The 20,733-nt window shown below is 46.8% G+C and overlaps 1 protein-coding gene across 8 annotated transcripts in view; it reads left to right on the forward strand.

The window, feature by feature from the left end:
* Positions 1 to 20,733, forward strand: part of LOC147120218 (E3 ubiquitin-protein ligase HECW2-like) — a 424,776-nt gene that overhangs the window by 255,659 nt on the left and 148,384 nt on the right. For all 8 annotated transcript variants that reach the window (XR_015078143.1, XR_015078142.1, XM_085985833.1 and 5 more), the window contains one exon: positions 17,380 to 17,492. Coding sequence is in view for 6 of the 8 variants with exons in the window: in XM_085985833.1 (XP_085841959.1) it covers positions 17,380 to 17,492 (113 nt within the window). In the remaining 2 variants the exon portion in view is untranslated. The remainder of the gene's footprint in view (positions 1 to 17,379; positions 17,493 to 20,733) is intronic.

Consider the following 20,733-nt stretch of genomic DNA (forward strand, 5'->3'; position numbering starts at 1 on the left):
AACATTCCCACCGACACCTGGGAATCCCTGGCCCAAGACTGCACAAATTGGAGGAGAAGCATCCGGGAAGGCGCCGAACACCTCGAGTCTCTTCGCCAGGAGCAAGCGGAAGCCAACGCAGACAGCGCAAGGAGCACACGTCAACCCAAGCACCCCACCCACCCGCCCCTTCAACCACCGTCTGCCCCACCTGTGACAGAGACTGTAGGTCCCGCATTGGACTCATCAGTCACCTGAGAACTCAGTTTTAATGTGGAAGCAAGTCATCCTCGGTTCCGAGGGACTGCCTAAGAGAGAGGGATTGCCACTGTCAGGCTGATGAGCTAAGAGTGAGGCAAAACGAGGGAAAGCCAAACCAACTTGGCTGACTGTAACTTGACCTGGAAATAGCAACCAGAAACATGAGACGAGGTAAATTTATGAATGCACATAAAATGCTGGTAGTGTGAGGACAGCAATGCCCTCTTAGCATAAAAGGGCCACCGCAGGGTAGCAAAGTAGGTTCAGTTGCTTAATTAGGTGAAATGTTGTACACGACATTTGAAATCCGTCAAAAAGAGTAGTGTTAATTTGATGTGATTTGAGTCTTAGTGCAGAAATTTCTCACCTTTGCAGTCTCGACCTATGCTCGCCTATAACTTAGAAACATAGAATTACATAGAATTTACAGCACAGAAACAGGCTATTTGGCCCAACTGGTCTATGCTCCTCACGAGCCTCCTCCCACCTTACTTCATCTCACCCCATCAGCATATCATTCTATTCCTTTCTCCCTCATGTACTTATCTAGTTTCCCCTTAAATGCATCTATGTTGTTCGCCTCAACTACTCCATGTGGTAGCAAGTTCTATATTATAACCACTCTGGGCAAATAAGTTTCTCCTGAATTCCATACTGGATTTATTAGTAACTAACTTATATCTGTATCTCCTAGTTTTTGACTCCTGCCACCCACCCACCCCCCCCGCACCCCACCAAAACAAGTCGAAACATTTTCTCTACTCTATCAAATCCCTTCATAATTTTAAAGACATCTATTAGGTCACCCCTCAGCCTTCTCTTTTCTAGAGAAAAGAGCCTCAGCCTGTTCAGTCTTTCCAAATACTTATAACCTCTCAGTTCTGATATCATTCTTATAAATCTTTTTTTGCACCTTCTCTATATCATTTTTGTAATACGGAGAGCAGAACTGTGCACAGTACTCCAAGTGTGGTCTAACCAAGGTTCTACGTAAGCTATTCAATTCTATTCCTCTAACTTCTGGCTTCACCTGTTTTTCGGCCCTATGCTGAGCTTCCAACCCCATATCCACTCTGTCACTAAGATGGCCTACTTCCACCTCCGTAACATTGCCCGTCTCCGCCCCTGCCTCAGCCCATCTGCTGCTGAAATGCTCATCCATGCTTTTGTTGCCTCCCGACTCAACTATTCCAATGCTTTCCTGGCCGGCCTCCCATCTTCCAACCTCCCTAAATTTTAGCTCATCCAAAACTCTGCTGCTTGTATTCTAACTTGCACAAAGTCCCGTTTAACCATCACCCTTGTGCTCGCTGACCTAGATTGGCGCACGGTGCTCAAACATCTCCATTTTAAAATTATCATCCTCATTTTCAGATCCCTCCATGGCCTTGCCCTGCCCCATCTCTGTAATCTCGTCCAGCCCGACAACCCTCCGATAACTTTCTGTTCCTCCAACTCTGCCCTCTTGTGTATCCCCCACTTCCTTCACAGCACCATTGGTGGCCGTACTTTCAGCTGTTTAAACTCTAAACTCTGGAATTCCCTCCCTACACCTCTCTGCCGCTCCACCTCTCTGTCCTCCTTTAAAACTCTCCTTAAAACCTACCTCTTTGACCAAGCTTTTGGTCACCCGTCCTAATGTCGTCTTCTTTGGCACGGTGTCAATTTTTGTCTAATTACACTCCCATGAAGGGCTTTGGGACGTTTTGCTTTGTTAAAGGCGCTATATAAATGCAAGTTGTTGAATGTGAAGATTATGAAACCTCTGTTTCTCATGTGTCACTAGTGTACTGATCTGACACTGCCCAAGTTAATAAGGTCAGATCATTTATATATTCAAATATACTCACTATGAATATTGGCCCAGACGTAGGGAGTGTACTGATGGAGGAGCAGGTGAGATCCAGCATCCCTTAAGGGCTTCATGAAAGATTTGAAGAGATCTGGCCACGCAGTGAAAGTGGCCCCATGGGGGAGCAAAATTTCTTGCAGACTTTAGAAAGGCTGAAAATAGTTTGTAAATATTTGTCAGCCTTTCCAAAGCCTGTATCAAAAAGAAAGGAGTGGCAGACAAAAAGCAAGGGAAGGCAACCCTGATGTTGGAGTACAGAACGGAGTCTGTGAGCAAGGGGAAGAACAGCTGTTTAATGGCTGGTGAAGTGGATGTGGTGCTGGCTGAAGGTGTAAGGAAGGTTTGCCCTGTTCTTCCATAAGACACCAGTGCACTAATCCTGGCAGAAGGTGGTGGCCAGGCTCAATGCTTTGTACAGTATTTGCAGGATCTGCGATCATATGCAACATGTGACTACCCAAAGGTATTACAGTAAACTCTTTCGTATCCAGCACCTACGGGACCGGGATGGTGCCGGTTGATGAAAAATTCCGGATAGCAGAGAGATAGGCAATTTGTAACAAAAAAAATAAAATCCACAGACTAACTCGGCCACCGCGGGAAACTCGGACAAACGAAAAATGGATGGATTCGGCAAGATACTGGTTATCTATTTTGCTGGTTATTAAAGAATTCTGGATGATGAAGTGCTGTTTAAACAAGAGTTTACTGTATATACAAGGTAGGTGGTCCAAGATTGTTTGCCTGCCTACCTGCTCAACATTTACTCCTTGCCTATGCCAGCCATCACACAATCTTGCAGCTCCTTGTATTGATGAAGTGTCCATGCCTAAAAGGTTAACTCTGGTGTCTCCAGGTGCTGTCTGACCTGCTGAATGTTTCCCACACTTTCTTCTTTGTTTCAGATTTCCAGCATCTGCAATTTTTTGCTCTTTGTTTGCAACTTTCTTGCTGCACCTCATTTATACCCAGACTACAGGGCTCACATTCAAGCTGTAACTTACATCAAGCCATTGTACCACAAACATGATCACTTACTGACACCTAAGATGGCCATAGGATGGCATATGGCAGCCATCAGTGACCCCTTGTACTTTTGCCATTGCAACAGTGCAGCAACGTTGGGTATGGCATCAAGGGGTATGGGGAGAGAGTGGGAATATGGTATTGAGATAGAGGATCAGCCATGATCATATTGAATGGTGGAGCAGGCTCGAAGGGCTCTTTCTGAGTCTCTTCTGGACTCTGCTGATACGGGAATTGAGGGCAGACCTACTGTACAGCCGGCAGACGCTCCTCGACATCGGGGCCGACTGCGTGCGGCTCACACTCGGCGCCGTCGATCTGCCGCCCGACCCCCAGGACCAGCGTGGCGTCCTTCCCCAGCCGGAAGTCGGCGCAGGCCGCGCAGGGAACGCAAGCAGAAGCGGGGTAAGAGGGCAGGAATCCAAAATAGGCTGAAGAGGGCCCCACACAAACCCTCCCTCCCAAGTATTTTCCTGGCCAACGTCAGGTCACTAGAAAATAAAATGGATGAGATCAAACTTGATCTCTCCTCACAGAAAAGGACAAAGGAATGCTGCGCCATGATCTTCACAGAGACCTGGTTGAACAATGGCATCCCTGACACCACCATCCAGCTAGAAGGACGCGCGGTCTTCCGCGCCGACAGAACTGCAGACTCCGGTAAGAGCAAGGGAGGCGGTTTGTGCATTTACACTAACAATGCCTGGTGCACTAACACGGACATAATCGATAGATCCTGTTCGGCTGATTTGGAATTCCTCATGGTAAGGTGCAGACCCTTCTACCTGCCTCGGGAATTCACGGCTGTTATCATCACTGCGGTCTACATCCCACCACACGCTAATGCCAAACTAGCACTGAAGGACCTCTACAGGGCCATCAACGAACAACAAACTGCGCACCCAGACGGAGCTTTTATCGTCGCGGGGGACTTCAATCACATAAACCTAAAATCTGTACTACCGAAATTCCACCAGAATGTTTCCTGCCCCACAAGAGGGGAGAACACACTGGATCAAGTCTACATGAGCATTGTAGATGCTTATAAGGCCATTCCCTGCCCCCACCTTGGGAAGTCTGACCACCTCTCCCTGTTTCTAGCCCCGGCATACAAACCGCTCATCAAAAGAGTGAGAACATCAGTGAGATCAGTGAAAGTATGGCCAGAGGGGGCAACCTCGGAGCTTCAGGATTGCTTCGAACGCACTGATTGGGGCATGTTTGCCCATAATGACATTGAGGAATACGCATCCACAGTGCTATTCTACATTAACAGTTGCGTCGAGGTCGTCACGACCCATAAAAATATCAGGACATACCCCAACCAGAAACCCTGGATGAACGGAGAGGTCCGCTCGCTGTTGAAAGCACGCGACGCAGCATTTAAATCTGGCGACGCGGCGGCTTACAGTGCAGCTAGGACCAACCTAAAAAAGGGTATCAGGACTGCCAAAAGGAAACAGACACTGCGGATAGAGGATCATTTCCACAACAACTCAGACCCCCGGCGCATGTGGCAAGGCATCCAGTCCATCACTGACTACAAGAGCAAAAACACCAGCCCCCCGGTTAGCGATGCCTCCCTTCCAGAGGAGCTTAACAACTTCTACGCTCGCTTCGACAGGGACAACAGGGAGCTGGCTACCAAAGCCTTGCCACCCCCAGAAGACCAGGTGCTCACTCTGTCGACCTCCGACGTAAGGGGTGTTCTACGCGGAGTGAACACACGAAAGGCTGCTGGACCGGATAGCATCCCTGGATGGGTACTCAAGGAATGTGCTGATCAGCTGGCTGATGTCTTCACCGCCATCTTCAATCTGTCATTGGCCCAGGCAGTAGTCCCTACATGCTTCAAGACCGCTACCATTATTCCTGTGCCAAAGCAAACGGCTGTGACGTGCCTGAACGACTATCGACCTGTCGCACTCACACCCATCATAATGAAGTGCTTCGAGAGACTGGTCCTGGCTCACATCAAAGCCAGTGTTCCCGCCTCTCTTGACCAACACCAGTTTGCCTATCGTGCAAACAGATCAACGGAGGATGCAATCACAACTGCTCTACACTCTGCACTGAATCACTTAGATGGTAAAGAGACCTACATCAGAATGCTGTTCATAGACTACAGCTCAGCATTCAACACTATCGTCCCCAACAAGCTGGCCACCAAACTCCACACTCTTGGCCTGAACACTTCCCTCTGCAACTGGACCCTGGACTCCCTAACAAACAGACCCCAGTCTGTCAAATTAGGTAACCACACCTCCCCCCCGCGCCCCCCCCCCCGACCCTGAACACGGGGGCCCCACAAGGATGTGTGCTGAGCCCCCTCCTCTACTCCCTCTTTACCCACGACTGTGTGGCTGTTCATGGTTCCAACACCATCATCAAGTTTGCGGATGATACCACGGTAGTAGGCCAGATCACCAACAACGATGAGTCAGCCTACAGGGAGGAGGTCCAGCATCTGGTGAAGTGGTGCGCCGATAACAACCTGGCCCTGAACATCAAGAAAACCAAAGAAATCATTGTGGACTTCAGGAAGTCTAAAGGCGGAAGTCACATCCCCATCCACATCCATGGGGCTGTGGTGGAAAGGGTGGACAGCTTTAAGTTCCTCGGAGTCCACATCACAGAAGACCTCTCCTGGTCCCTCAACACCTCCTCTCTGGTGAAGAAGGCCCAGCAGCGCCTATATTTCCTAAGGAGGCTGAAGGGATGTAACCTGTCACCCCTGATCCTCTCTAACTTTTACCGCTGCACAATAGAGAGCATCCTGACGAACTGTATCACAGTATGGTATGGCAGCTGTAGCTACTATGACCGGAAAGCCCTGCAGCGGGTAGTCAAAACTGCCCAACGCATTACCGGCACCCGGCTACCGACCATAGAGCACATATACCAGAAACGCTGTTTACGGAGGTCACGGACCATCATCAAAGACCCTACCCACCCCAGCCACAGTCTGTTCGACCTCCTGCCATCTGGGAGACGCTACAGATGCATTCGCACCCGTACGACCAGATTTAGGAACAGCTTCTTTCCCGGGGCTGTCATCCTACTGAACTCCACAAATAAACTCTAAAGCCTGCACATCTGACAATGCACTTTATTATGGTTATGTTTATGTTAATGTATTACAAGCCAAATGAATGTTGAATGTTTAAATGTCTTAATCTAAATGTACACTCTCGGGAGCCGCAAGCCTACATTTCGTTGTACTGCACTTGTGCACTAACAATGACAATAAAGTTGATTATGATTATGAATGGCCTATTCCTGCTCCTATTTTTCTATGTTCTATGGTGATAAGTGAAAAAGGTATTAGCAGTGCCGATACTTCAGCCATCTGTTTTATGCACGTGGAAGCAACACATTAGCTGATATTTCAATGATGGCTGGGAATGAACCAATAGTTGGTACAATGGTGACCTTGCCAACCACTGGCAATTCTGTTCCCTTGTAACTTAGCTGCAAATGGCGAAGCTCTGTGACCGACTCCAGGCTGACCCTGAAAAAGCTAAAGCAGGTGTCCTTGGTCATATGGCAGTTAGGTGTGCCATGGCTAATAAAATATGGTCTGGTATATTGTCCATTTTAATAACAGCCAAGAGACTGTTTACAGCTTGTCTTCATTCTTACTCCATTTATTTTTAAATGCCAGCTGGTCTTTCTCCTCCTTTACCCCCTCTCTTTCTCCTTCCTTTCCCCCTCCTCTCTTCTCCTTCCTCCGCTGCCCCTCTTTCTCACTCACCTTTCCTTCTCTCGTTCTCTCCTTACCCTCTTCCTCTCACCTCTTTTTCCACACCCTTCTTTGTTGCTTCCTCTCCTTCTTCTTCCCCTTCCCTATTTCTTACACCTCTCTTGTTTATCTCCATGGGAACACTGTCGGGTGGAAAGAAAGCAACCTCCTGAACTGAGGGACATCTGACTAGACGAGCCCTGGGTCACTGACCAACAAGGTCAAAGAGCAGGCTGAGACCTTTGCAGCAGCTGTTGGAATAGGAAGGATTGGGCTTGGGCTGAAGCCATTGCAGCATTGGGATAAATAGGAATTTGACTGGGGTCCTTGTAGCAGCAGTTGGAGTGGGCTGGAATGGAAGTGGGAGTGCACGGACCAGGGCCATTGCAGCAGCAGTGGCAGTGTGGCCAACTAAAGTTTGGAAATGAGGTGATGTGACACAAATGCACTTTTTAATCTATAATCAGTGTCTGATGAGGATTCTTTGTGGCTAGAATCAACATGTAAGTGGTTAAAACAGGTCAACCAATTGTAAGATCAGTCAGCACTATTATGTCCGTGTGTAATTGAGACACGGACTGCAGGAGCTGGTTACAACAGGTGTTTACTGAGTGGAAACAAAACTGGAACTACTATGCAAAGTTACTACACAGGCTTATAGACCGGGGTGGTCACTACTGGTACTGCAGTATACAGGGGCTGCAGAATATAGTTCCTTCTGCAAAGTACATACACTACAATTCCTCCCCTTTTAGCTAAACAGTACATAACATTCGATTAATAATTAAATAACATATTTACAATTACAGTTGCTAGATACATTAGCTGAAGTTAAGCAATTATAAGTTCAGTCTTCTTCCCAGACCTGCAAACTCGTGCAATGTGTCCCATCTTTCCGCATTGCCTGCATATCTTGTCCTTGGACCAGCAGTCCTTCTGGTCATGGGTTGTTCTGCCGCAGCGATAACATTTTTCAAATCTCCGTGTCATTTCATGGGTGCCGTATTCCTGTGGCTTTTGCTGTATTTCCGCAGCTCCCCTTGCTGCTTCGTACGATACTGCCAAGCTGAAAGCCTTATCCAGCGTCAGCTCTTTCTCTGAGAGTAACCTCTTCTGGGTTCCTTCACTCAGGAGTCCACAGACAAATTTGTCCCGTAGAGTATCTGTCAGTCCTGCTCCGAACTGGCAGTGCTTTGATAGCTTGCGTAGTTCCGTAAGGTAATCAGCATTGCTCTCATCTTTATGCTGATTTCTCCTGTGGAATTTAAATCTTTCTGCTATCAGCAGCAGTGTAGGATTTAGGTGTTCTTGTAGGCTATCAACAATTTCGTTAAAACTCTTCGCCATCGGTTTGGCTGGAGTGATCAGGTTCCGCAATAGGCCGTACGTTCTTGCGCCCATTAAGTTTAGTAGCACCGATGCCTTTTTCTCATCGGCTACTTCGTTTGCCTCGCAATATACCTCGACTCTTTCCACATACGTGGTCCAGTCTTCTATTGCATTAGCGAAGGCAGTGATATTGCCAGTCTTCGGCAGCTTGGAAATCTAAGATGGCGCCTCCCGCGCTTTGCCTTCTTCCCCGATTTAACAAAATGGCGCCTCCCGCGCTTTGCCTTCTTCCCCGCTGGATTAAGATGGCGCCTCCCGCGCTTTCTGTCTTCCCCGCTGCTGCTAGCGCTGTTGCTGTCGTTTTTATGCCTTGATGGCGACGCCCTATGGTCTTTGCACACTTTCCCCTGCGCTGCTGCTAATGCCGCTCTCCGCGGTCCCCGTGGCAAACTGCAGCTCCTCGCGGCTTTCTGCGCTTCTAATTTCTTTTATTTCCCCGTCGTCAGAGCAAACCCTACGGGACACTTTCCTCCCTCTTCTCGGGTCTGTACGCTGCCCGGCTTCGTAGCACCAGCCGCCCCCTGTGTGCTCCACCCTCTCTCTCTTCCCGACAACGCTGCTCGGCCCCGTTGAAAAGCCACCCGATTGGCTCTAGCCCGCCACAGCCCAGGAAGGATCAGTGTACTACCTGCCACCAGCCCGATTAGCTGGAACACCATAGACAGGATAACCAAGCCCCGCTCTTGACAGCCTCTCCTGCAATCTTCAAATCCGATGAATCAGAGGCGGTTGCCCACGGTCGACGCTCGTTTCTGCTGTTTTTTTTTTCTTTCTTTCGTTCCTTCTTCCTTCTGGCCTCGACCTCTGACAACTTCGCTTCAGGGATGGATCCCCATGAGGTGGTGCAGACTGTAGGTAAGTTCAGATCTGCTCGTCGCCAGTATTATGTCCGTGTGTAATTGAGACACGGACTGCAGGAGCTGGTTACAACAGGTGTTTACTGAGTGGAGACAAAACTGGAACTACTATGCAAAGTTACTACACAGGCTTATATACAGGGGTGGTCACTACTGGTACTGCAGTATACAGGGGCTGCAGAATATAGTTCCTTCTGCAAAGTACATACACTACAAGCACTAGTTATTTTCCACAAATTGGGGGTAATTTACATAGGCCTAGAAATTCGGTTGTGGGTCCGCCAGGGCTTTAGCGCCCGAAATTTTGCGCCGGCGTTAATGCCGCTGCGCCCGACGAAAATTCGGTTGCCCCGGGCCCAGACGGCGGCGGGCGCTAATGGAGGGTTTTTGCGCCTCACTATGGGCGCTCAGTGCAGTTTTGAGGCGCTAATCCCCCGCTGCGGCACCCGAGGCGGTGCGGCAGGCTGGGGTACTGCAGGCCTCCTCCTTCTGTTAAGGAGGAGCTGCCTGCAGCCGACCGCTGGCCGGTCGATTCGCCCGACAAATGAGCCCGGCACCTCGGGGAAGAGCCGGGCTCGCGGGCCACACACATCAGTGCCGCGGGGGGGTGGTGGAGGAGTCCGGGGAGGGAGGTGCGGGCAGGCGGCCGCCGGGAAAGCGGCCGGCCGCCGCTCCACCTTTATGCGCCGGCGCAAAGGAGTGTAACATCCCTTTCAACAATCGTTGGTTGCGGCTGCCACGGGCGAGGTGGCCGCAACTGAATTTGGGCTTGGGGCCGGGTTACCACGGCAACCGGGACGCTGCGCACACCGGTGACGTCATCGGTGCCGGTGCAGCGCTACCGGCTAACGCCGATGGTAGGGCCCAACGCAATTTCGTTACCAGCTATAATTCCGGCGCAAGACCCTCTAACGCCTCTAATTGGGCGCTAACCCCACCGAATTTCTAGGCCATACAGTTGAGTGTGCAAAGGGGTCACTTGAAATGCATTATTCATCAAAAGCACTCTGGCACTTTGCTGCTCAGATGTCAATCTACTTAATCTACTCGGTTTAACAAGTAGGTTACAGACAGTCAGGCTGCATGATGTCTCCATACAACAACAACAACTTGTATTTATATAGCACCTTTAACATAGTAAAACGTCTTAAAGCGCTTCACAGGAGTGTTTTCAAACAAAATTTGACACCGAACCACGTAATGGGATATTAGGGCAGATGACCAAAAGCTTGGTCAAAAAGGTAGGTTTTAAGGAGCGTCTTAAAGGAGGAAAGAGAGGTAGAGAGGCGGAGAGGTTTCGGGAGGGAATTCCAGAGTTTAGGGCCTCGGCAGCTGAAGGCACGGCCACCAATGGTGGAGCGATTAAAATCAGGGATGCGCAAGAGGCCAAAATTGGAGGAGCGCAGAGATCTCGGATGATTGTAGAGCTAGAGGAGGTTACAGAGTTAGGGAGGGGCGAGGCCATGCAGGGATTTGAAAACAAGGATGAACATGTTAAAATCGAAGCATTGCTTAACCAGCAGCCAATGTAGGTCAGCAAGTACAGGGATGATAGGTGAACGGGTCTTGGTGCGAGTTAGGACACGGGCAGCTGAGTTTTGATGAGCTTCCGTTTATGGAGGGTGGAAGGTGGGAGGCCGGCCAGGAGTGCGTTGGAATAGTCAAGTCTAGAGGTAACAAAGGCATGGATGAGGGTTTCAGCAGCGGATGAGCTGAGGCAGGGGCGGAGTCGGGCAATATTACAGAGGTGCAAATAGGCAGTCTTGGTGATGGCGCGGATGTGGTCAGAAACTCATCTCAGGGTCAGATACGACACCAAAGTTGCGAACAACAAGAACTTGTATTTTTATAGCACCTTTAACGTAGTAAAACATCCCAAGGCGCTTCACAGGAGTGTTATAAGACAAAAATTTGGCACTGAACCACATAAGGAGAAATTAGGGCAGATGACAGAGGTAGGTTTTAAGGAACGTCTTAAAGGAGGAAAGAGAGGCGGAGAGGTTTAGGGAGGGAATTCCAGAGCTTGGGGCCTAGGCAGCTGAAGGCACGGCCACCAATGGTTGAGCGATTCTAATCAGGGATGCTCAGGAGGGCAGAATTTGAGGAGTGCAGATATCTCAGGGATGGGGGGCGTTGTGGGTTTGAAGGAGATTCTGTTGTCTGCTGGAAGTGCTGATTATATGTTTTGTGTGATTTCGAGCCACCTTGGCACAGATCAGAATCAGGCCGCAGCCATGAATAGTGAGTTTGATTGATAGCTGTGTCTGAGACCTTTGAGAAGGGGAAAGATTCATTGATTGGCTGTAATCCTCTTTGCCGGAACTCAGTCACCAGGGATTTCTAGTCATGGGTTTATATGGGCCTCCTGTGGTCAATCAGCAATCAGTGTTTCAGTTCTACAGCTGACAAGCTAAGTGTGATTTTAAGTTTTGTGCCAACCAGCAGACATGCTCTGTCAGTGAGAGGCTGTGGCTTGCTTCACAGAGTAAGAAGTGAGCTTATTTTAAAAGTCTATGTGAGAAAATGTGTGACATATTTAGTTTGCATGACGAGGGGACTAGAGAAATATGATGCACTGTTTTATACCGTTTACTGTTCATCACCTGTCATGCGTAAATAAAACCAATTGTTGACTCTGAGCCCGAGTCTCTGTCTGGTAAGAGTAAGGCACCATAGAAACATAGAAACATAGAAGATAGGAGCAGGAGTAGGCCATTCGGCCCTTCGAGCCTGCTACGCCATTCAATGAGATCATGGCTGATCATCCAAATTCAGTACCCGGTCCCTGCCTTCTCCCCATATCCCTTGATCCCTTTAGCCTTAAGAAATATATCCAACTCTTTCTTGAATATACTTAATGAACTGGCCTCCACCGCCCTCTGGCAGAGAATTCCACAGGTTCACCACTCTCTGGGTGAAGAAATTCCTCCTCATTTCAGTCCTAAATGGCTCACCCCTTATCCTTAGACTATGACCCCTGGTTCTGGACTCCCCGGCCATCAGAAACATCCTTCCTGCATCTAGTCTGTCCAGGCCTGACAGAATTTTATAGGTTTCGATGAGATCCCCTCTCAATCTTCTAAACTCCAGTGAGTATAAGCCCAATCGACACAATCTCTCCTCATACGTCATTCCTGCCATCCCAGGTATCAGCCTGGTGAATCTTCGCTGCACTCCTTCCATGGCAAGAACGTCCTTCCTCAGGTAAGGCGACCAAAACTGCACACAATACTCAAGGTGTGGTCTCACCAAGGCCCTGTACGACTGCAGCAAGACATCCTTCTTCTTGTACTCGAACCCTCTTGCTACAAAGGCCAACATACCATTTGCCTTCTGAACCGCCTGCTGTACCTGCATGCTTATCTTCAGCGACTGGTGTACAAGAACACCCAGGTCTCTTTGCACTTCCCCTTCTCCCAATCTATTGCCATTCAAATAATAATCTGCCTTCCTGTTTTTGCCACCAAAGTGGATAACCTCACATTTATCCACATTATAGTGCATTTGCCATGTTTCTGCCCAATCACCCAACCTGTCCAAATCGTACTGGAGTTTCACGACATCCTCCTCACAGCATACCCTCCCACCCAGCTTTGTGTCGTCTGCAAATTTGGAGATATTACATCCAATTCCCTCGTCCAGATCATTAATATATATTGTGAACAGCTGGGGTCCTAGGACCGATCCTTGCGGTACCCCACTAGTCACTGCCTGCCACTCGGAAAACGACCCGTTTATTCCAACTCTTTGCTTTCTGTCCGCCAACCAGTTCTCTATCCAAGTCAATACCTTGCCCCCAATCCCATGTGCCTTAATTTTGCACGCTAATCTCTTATGCGGGACCTTATCGAAAGCCTTCTGAAAGTCCAAATACACCACATCCACTGGTTCTCCCTTATCTATTTTACCAGTTACATCCTCAAAAAATTCCAGCAGATTAGTCAAGCATGATTTACCTTTTGTAAATCCATGTTGACTTTGTCCGATCCAGTCACTGCTTTCCAAGTGCTCTGCTATTGCATCTTTTATAATGGACTCTAGCATTTTCCCCACTACCGATATCAAGCTTACCGGTCTATAATTCCCCGCCTTTTCTCTGCCACCTTTTTTGAATAGTGGGGTAACATTAGCTACCCTCCAATCCATGGGTACTGTTCCAGAGTCTATCGAGTTCTGGAAGATGACCAGCAATGCATCTACTATTTCTAGGGCCACTTCCTTAAGTACCCTGGGATGTAGATTATCAGGCCCATGGGATTTATCGGCCTTCAGTCGCATCAATTTTCCTAACACCATTTCCCTACAAATACTGACTTCTTTCAGTTCCACCCTTTCATCAGACCCTATGTTCCCCGGCATCTCTGGGAGGTTATTTGTGTCCTCCTTTGTGAAGACAGAACCAAAATATGTATTTAGTTGGTTTGCCATTTCTTTGTTCCCCATTATAAATTCCCCCGATTCTGACTGCAAGGGACCTACGCTTGACTTCACCAATCATTTTCTCTTCACATATCTATAAAAGCTTTTACAGTCAGTTTTTATGTTCTCTGCAAGCTTACTCTCATATTCTATTTTCCCCTTCTTAATTAATCCCTTTGTCCTCCTTTGTTGAATTCTAAACTGCTCCCAATCCTCAGGATTATTGCTTTTTCTGGCCAATTTATATGCCCTCTCCTTGGACCTTATGCTATCCCTAATTTCCCTTGTTAGCCACGGTTGGGTCACCTTTTTTGTTTTATTTTTATGCCAAACTGGGATGTACAAATTCTGTAGTTCATCCACTCGGTCTTTGAATGTTTGCCATTGCCTATCCACCGTCAACCCTTTGAGTGCCATTCCCCAATCAATCCTACCCAACTCGCTCCTCAGACCATCGTAGTTTCCTTTATTTAAATTGAGGACCCTAGTCTCCGAGTCAACTACTTCATTCTCCATCTTAATGAAGAATTCGATCATATTATGATCGCTCCGACCCAAGGGGCCTCGTACAACAAGATTGCTAATTAATCCTTTCTCGTTACATAATACCCAGTCTAAGATGGCCTGATCTCTGGTTGGTTCCTCGACATATTGGTCCAGGAAACCATCCCGTAAACGCTCCAGGAATTCCTCCTCCACAGTATTGTTACTCATTTGGTTGGCCCAATCTATATGTAGATTAAAGTCACCCATGATGACTGCTGTGCCCTTATTGCACGCTTCTTTAATTTCTCTTTTAATGCCATCCCCAACCTCCGCCTTACTGTTTGGAGGTCTATATACCACTCCCACTAACGTTTTTTTCCCCTTAGTATTTCTCAATTCTACCCATACAGATTCCACCTCATCAGAGCTAATATCCTTCATTACAATTGTGTTAATCCCTTCTTTAACCAGTAATGCTACCCCACCTCCCTTTCCTTTTTGCCTATCTTTCCTGAATATCGAATACCCCTGGATGTTGAGTTCCCAGTCCTGGCCTTCCTTGAGCCACGTTTCTGTAATCCCAACCAAATCGTATTTGTTTACTTCTATTTGCGCAGCCAATTCATCCACCTTATTACAAATGCTCCTCACATTAAGACACAAAGCCTTCAGGCTTGTTTTTTTAACGCTCTTAGACCTATTAGAATTATTATTTACTGTGGCCATGTTTGATTTAAACCGTTGATTTCTCTGACTGCCACTTTTGTTTTTCTCCTTCCTATCTTTTGCTTTTATCCTTGTTTCCCTTTCCTCTGTCTCCCTGCTCAGGTTCCCAACCCCCTGCCATTTTAGTTTAAACCCTCCCCCACAGCACTAGCAAACACTCCCCCTCGGACATTGGTTCCAGCCCTGCCCAGGTGCAAACCGTCCGGTTTGAACTGGTCCCACCTCCCCCAGAACCGGTTCCAATGTCCCAGGAACTTGAATCCCTCCCCCTGGCACCATTCCTCTAGCCCACTATTCGGAGATGAGAGTCACATGGTGGCATGTGATGTGTTCTAGCAGTAAAGGTTCTCCATTATGATCCCTGAGTCTCACTATCATTTACCTAGATATTGGATACAAAAATGTACACCTAGAATTCTAGAGGACACCAAGTCTGCTTATAGAGATGCTGAACCCAAGAAAATATCTGGGATAAAAGCCCAAAAATCTGGAAAGAAACTAAACAGCCAGGCCTCTGTTGAGGAGTGGGGATTGCGGTGACTGACTCGAACTATTGGCAATCAGAAAGAACCCAGCCAGTCACTCCAACCTTCACCTTGGTACCAGTATAATTCAAATTCACTTGGTTTATTTTTGAACTATTATTCACCTCGTGTGCCAGCTGTGGCTCTGTGGTAGCACTCACCTCTAAGTCAGAAAGTCATATGTTCAAGACCCACTCCAGAGACTTGAGCACATAAAGCACATAATCCAGGCAGACACTTCAGTGCAGTACTGAGGGAGTGCTGCACTGTCGGAGGTGCCGTCTTTCAGATGATACGTTAAACCAAAGCCCTGTCTGCCCCCTCAAGTGGATGTAAAAGATACCACAGCACTATTTTGAAGAGGAGTTTGAGAGTTCTCCCTGGTGTCCTGGCCAATGTTTATCCCTTAACCAACTGTTCATCGCGTGTCTAATTACTAAAAACACATTATCTGGTCATTATCACATTGCTGTTTGTGAGACCCTGCAGTGCGCAAATTGGTTGCCGTGTTTCCTACATTACAATAGTGGCTACACTTCAAAAGTACTTCATTAGCTGTAAAGCACTTCAGGACATCATGAGATCATGAAAGGCGCAAGATAAATGCAAGTCTTTCCTTTTTTTTAATTATGTTTATGCTGTTACGCATATCATTATATTCCTGACATGCCACCTTTCATCTTGTGCTTCACCTCACCATGAAATACTGCATTTGTGGGACTTGAAAATCAAACTTGCATTAAAGAATCAAAACAAAACTAAACATTTTCCCAAAAGTATTAGCGTAAGATTCAGAAAGATGGAATAGGGACTAATAATTATAACACAGCACTAAAGATGTATTGTAAACATTGCAGAAAGAAATGCATTCAAAGCCTTGTTCCCCTTTGAGAGCTACATCACCAATGGAGGTTCCCTTCCTGATATTCCAAATGGGTGCTAAAGGGAAATATCCCATAGTTGTGCCAGGTGTTCATTTAAATATGGGACCTGAAAGTATGAAATGGGTACAAGCAATCTCAGTACACCAAATGCAGCAGATTTCAGAATAGTCACAGGGCCTGGTCTTCCAATTATCGAGCCCCTCTGCACCCATCGTGTAACTACTCTCCAGGGGCATAGCACCACAGACTTGGCCCTTAAATTTCTCGGTGGTATCCTGTTCTATAGGTCTTCCGTGTAAACATAAATTAAACAAGCATTAAGAGTGGTCACCAGGCGATTTTCTTCATTTGTGTTTTAAGTTGTGAGTAAATACCCTGGTGCTGTACGCAGCCTTTAAAAATGCATCCAGGTTTTAGGGGGAAAACGTCGGTATCGCCCCATTTGGGGCGCCATTATTGGCGGTGCGCAAAGTTTAGCGCCTGGCGCTAATTATCGCCTCCGACAGCAAACTTGGCTTTTATCGCCCCTGGAGGTGATTGGAGCGCTAAATGAGGCGCTTCACACCTGTCTTGAGGCGCAAAGGCTGAGGAGCGAGGCGCTACCTCAGAGCGCTGGCGAAGCAAGGAAGGGCAAATCAAAATAAACCTGCAAAGTGCTGCTCAGTACTCAAAACTCCTTCACACAGCGTTGAATCTCTCCAGAAGTCTCTCTCTCTCTCTCAATGCGTGGTGCAAAAATGTCACCGACAAAAAAAGGCAGGAAGCGGTCGCCTTTAAATAGCGCTCCCCTAGTCCCTTTCTGACTGCAAAACGCTCCCCTCAATCTATCATTGCTAGTGGCAGGCGGTAAGGCGGGGGCGCCACTCAATATCCGGTCCAGGGCGCTACCGGGACGTTGCGCACTCGACTGACGTCACAATCTGCCGGCGCAGGAGATTGTGGCGGTAATGTTTAGCGCCGCCACAAAATGTCTAGTTAATTTCGCGAGCGGCACAAACATCGCCGCGCCCGGCCTCTAGTTGCTTTGCGCCCCAATTGGCACCCTCTTAAGGCACTAATGGGAGGCGCAAACAACTGAATTTTTCCCCCTTACTGTGGTCACCAGCCTGGAATTTTCATCTGATTCACTTTAATGGGCGAAAGTAGCGGACTGGGAACTGCAGTAGCAGAAAACACCAGCCAAGATCTCTTCATCATATAAAAACCACAAAAATTCTTTTGCACTCTTTTTCAGGTATCAGAGTATTCGCCGAACAATGACCAGTGAGAGGTCTGAGGACACTGGCCAAGCCAGTGGCATTGATGCAGGAGCAGGAGATGAAAGTCATTTTGCTCATTTTAGTTCAGGTAAAGTGGCAGATTTTCTCCATTCATTGCTGTGTGTTTGGGTTAAAATGTAATAATTAAATAAAAATGTGGGAATGGGAAGCCAAGTAAAGGTAGATAATATTTAACTATTTAAAAAAAAAAATCAATAAAATGTTCCATGCTTAGTATACATCGTGGGAACCTATTTGTAACAATGGGCTGGAATTTGCTGAAAAAAATAACAGCGTGTGAACTATGCACAGTGATATAAATGTGTGAATCGTCAGCAACTTGTGGTGAGGAAGAGATACCCCGTGAATCATGAATTGCCATAAGTTGCTGAACGATTTGCGCCGCTCTGCAATTTGGCTCGCGAAAACAGCATCTCACCCATACCCTCCTGTGAGTTTCATAAAGTTGCTGCATTTTCACATTAATTGCCCATTAAACTCCCTGTTAGATCCGTGGTTCAGTGGATAAAGAATTACACGGATGCTGTATATAACAAACAACAGGTCTTTACTGGAGGAGGGTCATCTCTAGACTGGAGTACAGAGGCATGCGCACAGCTTATATACCGGTGTGGTTACTGCCGGTACTTTACAGTATACAGGAGCTGTAAAAAGTAGTTCTGACTTAAAGCACATACACTACAATTCCTCCCTTTTTAGATTAATAATACCCCCTTAATATTCAAATAACAATTACATTTTTACATGTACATTCAATAACAAAAAGTCCATTTATAGATTCAGTCTTTGGGGCGGCTTCCTGACCCTTTCGGGATAGCGCCTTTCCGGAGGTTATTGTTCTTGGTGCAGAGGCGATTCTGACCCATTTTCATAAGAACATAAGAACATAAGAAATAGGAGCAGGAGTAGGCCAATCGGCCCCTCGAGCCTGCTCCACCATTCAATAAGATCATGGCTGATCTGATCCTAACCTCAAATCTTCTATCACCCGAACCCATGTGATCTCCCGGGAGAGGCGAAAAACCAGATAAAGACCCAATGGCCAATTTGGGAGAAAAAAATCTGGGAAATTCCTCTCCGACCCATCTAGGCGATCGAAATTCTTCCAGGAGATCACTCTGTCCCTATATTTTCTACAGTACTTACCTTCTGTAAAGGCGATCTCCACCCCAGCCAGGAACAGGAATAAAACCATCTCCTGAAATCTAACACAGAATTAGAACACAGTAGGAGCAGAACCAGGCTACACGGCCCCTGGGCCCACTCCACTACCCACAGGGCCATGACCATTCCGAACCTAGACTCATGTCCAATTTCCTGCCCGCTCCCCGTAACCCTTAATTCCCTTTACTTCTAGGAAACTATCTATTTCTGTTTTAAATTTATTTAATGATGTAGCTTCCACAGCTTTCTGGGGCAGAAAATTCCACAAACCTACCACCCTCTGAGTGAAGAAGTTTCTCCTCATCTCAGTTTTGAATGAGCAGCCCCTTATTTTAAGATTATGCCCCCTAGTTCTAGTTTCACCCATCATTGGGAACATCCTCACCGCATCCACCCGATCAAGCCCCTTCACAATCTTATATGTTTCAATAAGATCGCCTCTCATTCTTCTGAACTCCAATGAGTAGAGTCCCAATCTACTCAACCTCTCCTCATATGACCACCCCCTCATCCCCGGGATTAACCGAGTGAACCTTCTTTGTACTGACTCGAGAGCAAGTATGTCTTTTCTTAAGTATGGACACCAAAACTGTATGCAGTATTCCAGGTGCGGTCTCACCAATACCTTGTACAACTGAAGCAATACCTCCCTGTTTTTATATTCCATCCCCCTAGCAATAAAAGCCAACATTCCATTGGCCTTCTTGATCACTTGCTGCACCTGCATACTAACTTTTTGAGTTTCGTGCACCAGGACCCCCAGATCCCTTTGTACTACAGTACTTTCCAGTTTCTTGCCATTAAGATAATAACTTGCTCTATGATTTTTCCTGCCAAAGTGCATAACCTCACACTTTCCAGTATTGTATTCCATCTGCCAAATCTCTGCCCACTTACTTAGCCTGTCTATGTCCCTTTGCAAGTTTTTTATGTCCTCCTCACTCACTACTTTCCGTCCCATCTTTGTATCATCTGCAAACTTTGATATGTTACACTCGGTCCCCTCCTCCAAATCGTTAATATAGATTGTAAAGAGTTGGGGACCCAGCACTGACCCCTGCGGAACACCACTTGTTACTGGTTGCCAATCTGAGAACGAACCATTTATCCCAAATCTCTGCTTTCTGTTAGAGAGCCAATCCTCCACCCACGCCAGAATATTACCCCCAATCCCGTGATTTTTTTATCTTAAGCAATAATCTTTTGTGTGGCACCTTGTCAAATGCCTTTTGGAAGTCTAAATACACTACGTCCACTGGTTCCCCTTTATCCACCCTGTATGTTACTTCCTCAAAAAACTCAAGCAAATTTGTCAAACATGACTTCCCCTTCATGAAACCATGCTGAGTTTGTCCTATTAAATTATGTTTATCCAAATGTCCCGTTACTGTCTCCTTAATAATGGACTCTAACATTTTACCAACCACAGATGTTAGGCTAACAGGTCTATAGTTTCCAGCCTTCTGCCTATTACCCTTTTTAAATAAGGGTGTTATATTAGCAGTTTTCCAATCTGCCGGGACCTTTGCTGAGTCCAGTGAGTTTTGGAAAATTATTACCAATGCATCCACAATCCCTACCGCCACTTCCCTCAAGACCCTAGGATGCAAGCCATCAGGTCCAGGGGATTTATCCGCCTTGAGTCCCATTATTTTACCAAGTACCACTTCCTTAGTGATTTTAATCGTATTTAGTTCCTCCCCCCCTAGAGCCCCCTGTTTGTCCAGTGTTGGGATATTCTTAGTGTCCTCTACTGTAAAGACTGATACAAAATAATTGTTCAGTGTTTTTGCCATCTCCATGTTTCCCACCATTAATTTCCCGGTCTCATCCTCTAAGAGACCAACATTTACTTTAGCCACCCTTTTTCTTTTTATATAACTATAGAAACTTTTGCTGTCTGTTTTTATATTTTTTGCTAATTTACTTTCATAATCTATCTTCCCTTTCTTAATCAATCTTTTTGTTATATTTTGCTGTCTTTTAAAGACTTCCCAATCTTCCATCCTCCCACTAGATTTGGCGACCTTATATGCCCTTGTTTTTAGTCGGCAACTATCCTTAATTACTTTACTTAGCCACGGATGGCTATCTTTTCTTTTACACCCTTTTTTCCTCAGTAGAATATATATTTTTTGGAAGTT

Source organism: Somniosus microcephalus, chromosome 4, assembly GCF_052327205.1.
Source record: "Somniosus microcephalus isolate GS21.2 chromosome 4, FLI_Smic_1.0, whole genome shotgun sequence".
NCBI classification, from domain to species: domain Eukaryota; kingdom Metazoa; phylum Chordata; class Chondrichthyes; order Squaliformes; family Somniosidae; genus Somniosus; species Somniosus microcephalus.